Here is an 8,813-nt window from a genome sequence, read left to right as displayed (position 1 = left end):
ATAAATTATATACTTAATTTTTTATTATAAAATTTATTTTATAATTTTATAAAATTAACATTTAAAATTAAAAAAAAAATTTAAATAAAATTATTTAATATATTTAATAAATAATTAATAAATAATAAATAAAAAAATAAATATTAATATATATTTATAATAACTATTATTAATAATATTATAAAATTAAAAAAATAAATATTAATATAAAATTATAACTTTATAAAAATAATATTAATTAAAACTTATTAAAAATAAATATTATAAAAAAAATAATATTTATTTATAAAATATTTATAAAAATAAAAATATATAAATAAAATTAAAATATAATATAATATTAATATATTAAATAATAAAAAAAATTATTATTTTTTATTATTATTAAAAAAAATTAAAAAATAAATATAATTTAAAAACTTATTTTATAAAAGTTTTAATAATTTATATTTTTATTAATATGTAAAATTAAAACTTTAAAAAAAATATAAAATTATATAAATTTAATTATTATAAAAAATTTTTAAAAATAAATTATAAATATAATTTAAATAAAAATATTAAAATATATAAAATTAATAAATTAAATGGCTAATAATATACCTTATACTTATGATTTATATATAATAAATATATTTATTTAACTTTTTTAATAAATAAAATAATAATATAATATATACATATTTTATAACCTACGTTTAATTTTAATAAAAAAAAATAGCTTATTTTACGTTTTATAACCCATTTTTTAATATATATAAATAAATGGATAAGTGGATAAGTATATATCAGTTCGTATTAAATATTACTTTAAAGTTTTACATAAATGCTTTTAAACATAACATACTTAAAAGTTTTATATCCACTGTTACTTTATTAAATACTTGCTTAAAAGACTAAACTACTAGATTAAACCAATAATAATAAAGATTTTAATAACCAGATAAAAGCCTTTCACGGTATTTACATCCAATATCACTACTACCAATCAATAATTCGAGAGCAATTATGTATACACGATTGAAAGAATATGATTAAATTCGCTATAGGTTTATGAATGTATGTATCGTTTCTATTCCATTGCAAATGATCAGATCCCGTCTTGAGTAGCGAACACAGAAATAGCCCGAACTGCAGCCATCAGATCTGCATGAAAGTTAGGATAGTTGATACCATGCGTAGCTGCCAGTTGTCCAGTGCCCATCGGGATTGCTTCAATACCTGACTGTACATTTTCTAGATTTTCAATAGTCATAGCTATTCTCGTAGGTTCAATAAGGGATTCTCCTAGTGTTGTACAAGTCGTTCCCATTGTTTTCTTTGCAAGACTGAATACTGGACTCCAGGGAATAGGGGCTTCCAACTCTCTACCCCTTGGGTAACCGAACCCAGCTACAGCCAACGCCCTGCGCACCCAGCGGTCATTTACACTTGCAAAGTGTAACTGGACAGTTTCTGGGGATGACCAGCGCTCTAGTTGCTTGCGAAGAACGATCAATCCATTTATTGCGTCGGCGTCGATGTTGCTCACAGTAGAAAAATCAAAGACTAGCGCTTTGAGAGTTGGCTTGATGGTCTCTGAGCCGGGCTGGTCTGATAATTCTTGAGGACGAGAGGAGGGACACTCATTCCACGGTCGGTCCTAAGCCATAAAAGTCAGTGAATACTGTTCCCCTATTAGATACAATCTTACTCACACCGGGATTCTTGTAGTCAAGTACAGTGGTTCGGCAAGTTTCTTTTGTCACATATCCCAGAAGAAACTCCATGTGCTGGGATTGATTGACGTAATTGAAACCTTCAGGGAAACGATAAATGAATACCCCTGGACGAGGAGATTCAACATAGATGGATGGGTTAGATGCATCCTTTCGATCGAGCCGGAAGAAAGCTTCTCTAGGAGGGTTTGCCGATGTAAATGGTGCATCAGCTGCAACTGGGCTTCTTGTGTGTGAGTTTGGGTATTGGTGAACTTGAACACGTCCAAGAAACTGCCCCTGGCCACGAAGAAGCCGGATGAAAATGAGACACGCAGATAAGGCCGTAGTCACGTAGATTCCGTTCTCAAGTGTACTAAAAATAGACGCCAGGAGTCCGATAGTGTAGATGACAAGGTCTGGTGGCGATATCAGCCATAATTTACGCAGCTCATCAAGAGACATGGGTAAATCGATCACGGCGTGTATTATGAGAGCCGCCATAGTAGCAACTGGAGTCCAGTACAAGACCTGACCTAACGCATATAAAGCAAGGACGAGAATAAAGGCATTAAAAATCCCGGCCAGGGGTGTTTTAACACGCGCCTTCGATAGCAAAGCGCTACCGCCGAATGAAGCCGTTGAAGCGTAAGCACCAATAAACGGGCCAGCTAAATTTATTGCGCCGATCGCGACTAGCTCTTGTGATGGTAATATGCTGTAGTCGTTCTTCTGAGCCAAGGATTTGCCAATAGCAATATGTTCAACGATAACAACAATTACTATAGCCGGAAGCTCAGAGAGAAGACTTTTCACCAATTCGAGTTGAAAAGTCGGAGGTCCAATGTGACCAAAACCTGACATGCATAAGCTAATGGTGACTTATCGGTTGGGATGGTATACGCACCTGTTGGGATGTGTCCAAGTATGCGGAATTTGAAATCTTCTTGCGGGACATTCCTATTAACCAGATAACTGACCAATATGTAGAGGAAAACGGTAAAAGACAGTCGAAGTGAAGCAAGTGTATTCCACATCTTTTCCCGATGAGGCTTCCGTACCGCCAAGTATTGGAATAGCCACTTTATGGACATCAATAGTAACAAGGCTGTAAGTCCCACCACTGCATCTAGCTTGGCCCGGCTGAGCCCTTTACATATATCAATGAAGACTTGATAAGCCGGACCCTTAGTATTGACGTCCCTGATCCCTAGCAGGTTTGGCATTTGGCCAAGAGCGATGGTAATTGCGGCGGCGGTGACGAAAGCCGAAATGGCCACGTGAGGTATCAACTCGATGATCCACCCTAATTGCAAGAGCCCAAGGATAAGAAAAATACAGCCAGCGAGGAATGCGTGAGTTTTGGCGACTTCTTCTCGAGTAAAATTAGGATGTTTGTCGGTAACACTGGTTCCCGTCTTGCCAACGAGTAGAGATATTACGGCGGTTGCCTTCAAAGATTAGCAAAGGACTCAATCATACACACAAAAAGAAATATAAACATACCCCAACACAAATATCCTTAGACGTTCCGAAAATCCAATACAGCGAAGCCCCCGCAAATGTGGTAAAAAGCCCAAATTCAGGAGTTAGATTCGTTAGTATCGCATAGGACAACCCTTGTGGGATCATCACGAGACTAAGTGTACAACCTTAGGTAAGTATGGTTAGATCATAATGGACTAGACTTGGACAAGGGACAGGACATTACCAGCAATGAGGTCGGCGATTAGCCATCGCGTATTATATCGTCGGACCCATCCAATGAAAGGGAAAAGGCTTTGGAGGTATGAGATAGGGTTGATTTGGTTCGAGAATTGTTCTAGGATCCATTCTTTCGTTGTTGGGATTTGTTCTATGAATGGCTCGAATGGGGAAATCGCTTCGCTACTATGCTGGATAAGGCTATCTGGGGGTAAATGCGCATCAGCATTGCCTTTTACACCAAGCACCTTCACGATAGCCGAAAAGCTCTTCCCTAGCATTCTAGCCATGAGTTCTTGCCCTTGGCACAATAAACCCCTAGAGATGCGGGACGAAAGAATAAAGAAGACGCAGAAAAGATAAATTTTACTAGAGAACAGAATACAATAAGTATGGCCTGCAGTATGGTTACTACCACTTACTAGTGGACATTGTAAGGAGTAACAATAAGTGATAATGGAATATCGACCTAGGTCATCAAAATAAAGCTCCGCGACTCACTCGTTTTAAGTGTTGATCCTATTTGTGTTACCCGTAAAGCAAAACCATTAACTTGTCGGGACGAAGAGCTTATATCAAACTACTTGATATACAGGACACAGTTACCTATAAGAATGGAAGTAAATCAAACTAAGTCATGTCTACCTATATGCCTAGTCCTATGCCAGTTTTAACTAATTGATTGTCTTTTAGTTAATATCTTTAATAAAGTGGTACTTATACTTGAGTAATTGCCGGTACTATACATAGATCAGCCCCTGAATCGACTAGGAAGGACGCCAACATGCACTTTGACCCTTCGGCCTTCAAAACGGGAAGCTTTATTGTTAACTTCATGTGTTTAAATACACTAGAACGTAAGATATAATAATATTTCCTTGCTAATCCCACATAAGATCGATGCTGTAATCGGGTGAACTTGAAAGATAAGAAATAGGGGCTTTATCTTCTACCCCTTAACATGGCTTATTCACGTGATTTTCTAACTGCTGGAAGATACCTTGGTCTGTGCTTTGGCACTAGCACTTCCATCTTGTGATGTACCTAAAAAAGATATGAGATCTTTGGGGGTTCTAAAAAAAACATTTTTCGTCAGGACCGTAAACCCCTCTTATTACCCAAGAAAACCTTCATCGCGACATATTATAAAAATCTCAGAAGATGCAATTGAAAGAGATCCAACGGCTCGAGCTGCCGCCCGCAGCAGATATGCATGTCCATTTGCGACAAGGCGAGCTAATGGAATTGATGGTGCCTACCGTGCGCCAGGGTGGTGTTGACACTGTATTTGTGTATGGCCTCTTTACTTGACTTCTTCAAGGGGAAATATGCGAGCTGACTAAAGAGTACAGCATGCCTAATCTTGTACGCACGCCTTATTGAATTCTGCTGGATATATCACAGAAGACCTGAATTTGTACACTCTAATACGATCAAGCTAGATACCACCCCTTACTACTGTTGAACAGGTATGCATAAACGGACTGTATAAAATTATTAGAAACTGGTGATTAACTGCTATAAAGGTTCTAGAATACCAATCTAAGCTACAAGCAATAGCCCCGGATGTGAATTTTCTTATGTCACTCTTCGTAAGTTCCCTGCTACTATTTACTATGTCTTTCTATAATAGGGGTTAACCCGACTAACTCTTTCCTAGCTTCACCCCTCTGTAACACCCGATGTCATTGCCCAAGCCGCAGCAGCTGGTATCACAGGTGTCAAGATGTATCCTCAAGGTAAACGTTGTCCTCTTCGTTCCCAATAATATGGAACTAACGAATTTCAGGGGTAACTACCAACTCTGAATCTGGCGTCTCGAATCTCGAGTCCTTCTATGCTACCTTCGCCGCCATGGAACAACACGACTTGGGTACATAATACCATCTTTTAAGCTCCGTATTTCCGTGTTTACTTTCGAGTAGTCCTTCACTTTTCTTTTGGAGTAGACCAAACTGACAAAGTTACGTACCTCTAGTGCTGAATCTTCATGGAGAGGTCCTAGAGTCCCTTGCACCAGCGGATACAACTCTGGAAGAAGCATTCCTTCCAACCTTGAAGACGCTCCATGAGCGCTTCCCAAATCTACGCATCGTGGTATGTTGCACACATGTCTTCCGAGCTCATTTTCAAGTAACCACTAACATACGCCTCAGCTTGAGCATTGTACTACTGCAGCAGCTGTTGAAGCTGTGCGGGCTTGCGGGCCTACCGTCGGTGGTATGACATATTCTTTCTCTTTATTCTTCCAGCGAATAATGCTAATATAATTGTCACTAGCTACAATCACTGCCCACCATCTATATCTCACTTCCGATGAAGCCCACTGCGACCCCTTTGCCTTCTGCAAACCTATCCCGAAGAAACCTACGGATAGGGATGCACTAGTTAAAACCGTTGTCAGCGGTGATCCAAAGTTCTTCTTGTAAGTCGCCCCTAACAGGTCCCTATACTTATCACCTTGTCAATATTAATCATCACTTTATTAGTGGAAGCGATAGTGCCCCTCATCCCCTCCAGTCCAAAACTTCTGCTGAGCAAGGCAAAGCGCCGGCTGGCGTGTACACGCAACCATACGTGACGCAACTCGTTCTTCTTGCCCTCGAGGAGGCTATTGACCGCGGTGTGATTACGGAAGCAGATGTCACACAGGAGAAATTAGCCGGGTTCCTCAGTCAGTTTGGACGGCGATTTTATAAACTCCCGGAAAGCTCGGGTAAGAAAATCGTGCTTGAAAGAAAAGGAGAGAAGATACCGGCAAGCGTGTCGAGCAAGAATAGGAGCATCGAGGTCGGGATTTCCAAGGCGGGGACTGAAGTATTTAGTTTAAGTTGGGAAGAGGCGTGATGACTGAGACCGGAGTTGGGACGCGGGGTGGCAAGGAGTTAGGGACTAAGATATGAAAAGGGGGAAAGGTAGTAAAAGTTGATTCGTATCTCTAGTAGATAGTCAAGCCTGGCTTCTAAGATGTCACATTCTACTAGGCACATGAAAATATAGCTATGCGGAGCTTGTGCGGGCATGTCTGACATGCATCAATGAGGTTTATGGGCGTACTGGGTGCTAAATCTTCATTGCTTTCCTTTCAACTATGGTTAAAATATAGAATCCTTCCTCTAGGGCAAACCTACCTGCGACGAGAGATATCAACACTTCTTGGTAAAGAAGAGGCATCATAGAAATAAATAAGTAGATACCTAATCTGTACAGACGTTGGTTATAGTGCAAGTATAACGTCTTTATCCATAAATAATTACTGACTATTGCCCAATGATCCCTTGGGAGATATCATTCCAGTATACAGTATCCAAATAGCCCTTCTATAGAGCAGAACGCCTCTAGAATCAACATCCCGTAGATGTATATTCTACAGCGCTTATTCCCAGTCCTTCTCGACAAGCCACTGATCCTCTAGCTTCAATGCCGTTTCCTCGACCAGATTGCACTCGCGGTGTCCCCACTTCTGACGGAAGACCTCACGGCCAGCCTCAGCCAAGATCCAGAACGACGCCGCGAATCCCTCTGGGTTATAATAATAGGGCTCACCCACTCCGCCGTGCTGGCTGTTCTGCCACGAGTTGCGAGAATTCTTCTTGTCGCGATACTTATATGCGCCCATGTCGTTACCAACATTAATCAGCTCCCGGAAATACTCAATCGACCTGGCAACGCTCATATTCTCGGTACCATTAACCCCCTCATCCCTTTTCTGATCCACCTTCGCCCCTTTTCCGTCCTTGCTCTGTTCCTTATCCGTCCCATTTTGTTCCCCTTTCGATGGCTCCTTCTGCGCCTCCTTGGATTGCTCCTTTGGCGCAAAAGCCGGATTCGGATCGATAAATTTGGGGATCACGTTCGGATCACGGTACAACGCGGCCAGATCCTCCAATACCGTTGATACGTCGTTAATTATACCCACACGACGATGCCTCATGGTCCATCCATCCATTTCCAACCTCGCGTTCATGTCGCAATCGCTGCCGTAGTACGGCATCAGCGAGTCCCATCCGCCTACAGCGTCCAGCGCTGCTCTGTTTACCAACGTGAGATGATCATACTGGAACCAGCGGAAGGCCCACCGTTCCTCTCTTTCCAAAGTTTGGTTTAGCTCGCGCAAGCAGTTCTCGTAAATGGTCTTATATCCATCCTGGCCAGCCGCTGCTGGGCGCATAATATCCGCTTCTTCTTTCTCATCATAAAAGAACCAGTTCCTATCTCCATCACGCTCCAACGTGTCGGGCCCATCCTCGAACGAAAATACTAACACATCCTGATGCGAATAAAAGTAATATGGCCAGGAACGGGAGAGAGCGGTATTCAGAAAGAAGTTCTGCATTTGCGAGAATGTAAGCAAGACAGGCGTCTGTATAATGTTGACCCTGAGCTTGCGTAACGTTGCGTGATCGAGATAAAAGGGATTCTGCAGACTAAGTTTTCCCTGCGCATTCGCATTTTGTACGCCCGTATTTTCAACTACAAATATAGATTCAGGTGGCCAGCCCGCGGTCAAATACCCGACCACGCACTGCAGAAGCATTGGCCATTGTCGGGTGAATCCAATGAAGAGTGGCGGGGTATAAGAAAGGCCGTACTCTCGATGTAAACCAGGACGGGGGACATTATATTCTGGAATGGGCGGAGGTGTTGCTGTCGACTTCGTGAGAAGAGGGAATGGATCGGTCGCAGAAGGGGCCGCAAAGGTTGGCGTTTCCTTGTACTTCGGAGGCGCATGGGTGTTTGTCGGACGGTGAATCTCGTGGGCGCTAGCTTGGTTTGTTTTCTCATTATTGATCATGGAGAGGTTTCGTAGAAAGCCATCGTCGCCCCCTATACCGCGGTATAATGCCAAAGCCACGAGACTAATAGCGATCAGCCCAATTGGAAGAACGAAAGATCGCAAGCCTCGTGGGCTACCGACGAGCGTCATAATTATCGCCTAACGGAGCTATGTGGTAGGCAAGCAAACGAGAAAAAATCGGGTAATCATTCTAGTCTTGGCTGGTTCAGGTCCTAATATTATTAAGTGGACGGTGGAATTAGTTTCGTTCCTATTCGACCACATGTCACTACTACACACAGGTTTTTTTCTCTCGTGAATTATTTGAAAAGAATTGGATGGAAAAGGGGAAGTCAGTGACGCGTACGCAGCTAGGACCGGGATACACCAGATCGCGGGTCGCATCATGATCATCATGATCCGCATGAGCTCAAGCCATCCCGCCCTTGGCACCCTTCTCAACCCCTGCATTAGGTCCAGTTAATTGCAGTTAATTGCCGTGTACGGCGCAGACCCTGGTTACTATGCTACCCTACCTGCCTACTTCATTATGAATTGCGGCTGGAAATGTTTCAACTATGATGGAGCATCATTACGTCGTTAGGCAGCATTTTTGTTAGTTATTTATGATGGGA

The 8,813-nt window shown here is 41.5% G+C and overlaps 3 protein-coding genes across 3 annotated transcripts; 1 reads left to right on the top strand and 2 right to left on the bottom strand.

The window, feature by feature from the left end:
* Positions 1 to 1,090: 1,090 nt before the first annotated feature.
* F4817DRAFT_321652 (sulfate permease) lies at positions 1,091 to 3,691 on the bottom strand (the record flags this gene model as incomplete). The annotated part of the gene is made up of 5 exons (XM_049301307.1): positions 1,091 to 1,642; positions 1,698 to 2,554; positions 2,605 to 3,148; positions 3,204 to 3,349; positions 3,409 to 3,691. 5 exons carry the CDS (start codon positions 3,689 to 3,691, stop codon positions 1,091 to 1,093), a joined length of 2,382 nt encoding a protein of 793 aa, XP_049153358.1.
* Positions 3,692 to 4,447: 756 nt separating this feature from the next.
* F4817DRAFT_46764 (Dihydroorotase) lies at positions 4,448 to 6,513 on the top strand. The gene is made up of 10 exons (XM_049307514.1): positions 4,448 to 4,693; positions 4,754 to 4,766; positions 4,844 to 4,870; positions 4,928 to 4,993; positions 5,062 to 5,140; positions 5,191 to 5,274; positions 5,380 to 5,498; positions 5,558 to 5,621; positions 5,682 to 5,826; positions 5,891 to 6,513. Exons 1-10 carry the CDS (start codon positions 4,563 to 4,565, stop codon positions 6,246 to 6,248), a joined length of 1,086 nt encoding a protein of 361 aa, XP_049153357.1. The 5' UTR covers positions 4,448 to 4,562; the 3' UTR covers positions 6,249 to 6,513.
* On the bottom strand, positions 6,284 to 8,566 carry F4817DRAFT_46784 (uncharacterized protein). Its single transcript, XM_049307515.1, has one exon. The coding sequence runs from the start codon at positions 8,326 to 8,328 to the stop codon at positions 6,778 to 6,780; it is 1,551 nt and encodes a 516-aa protein (XP_049153356.1). The 5' UTR covers positions 8,329 to 8,566; the 3' UTR covers positions 6,284 to 6,777.
* Positions 8,567 to 8,813: the final 247 nt, after the last annotated feature.

The sequence above is a fragment of the Daldinia loculata genome (assembly GCF_022478755.1).
Source record: "Daldinia loculata strain CBS 113971 unplaced genomic scaffold F4817scaffold_136, whole genome shotgun sequence".
In the NCBI taxonomy this organism is placed as follows: domain Eukaryota; kingdom Fungi; phylum Ascomycota; class Sordariomycetes; order Xylariales; family Hypoxylaceae; genus Daldinia; species Daldinia loculata.
This window is presented reverse-complemented; position numbering and strand designations above follow the sequence as displayed.

What these genes read in the sequence shown, in the direction of transcription:
- F4817DRAFT_46764 (XM_049307514.1), top strand. Translation starts at nt 4,563, where the DNA reads ATGCAATTGAAAGAGATCCAACGGCTCGAGCTGCCGCCCGCAGCAGAT. An exon ending in CCCTTACTACTGTTGAACAG is followed by an intron (nt 4,871 to 4,927) that starts GTATGCATAAAC and finishes ACTGCTATAAAG; the next exon opens with GTTCTAGAATACCAATCTAA. An exon ending in TCCCAAATCTACGCATCGTG is followed by an intron (nt 5,499 to 5,557) that starts GTATGTTGCACA and finishes CATACGCCTCAG; the next exon opens with CTTGAGCATTGTACTACTGC.
- F4817DRAFT_46784 (XM_049307515.1), bottom strand. Translation starts at nt 8,328, where the DNA reads ATGACGCTCGTCGGTAGCCCACGAGGCTTGCGATCTTTCGTTCTTCCA.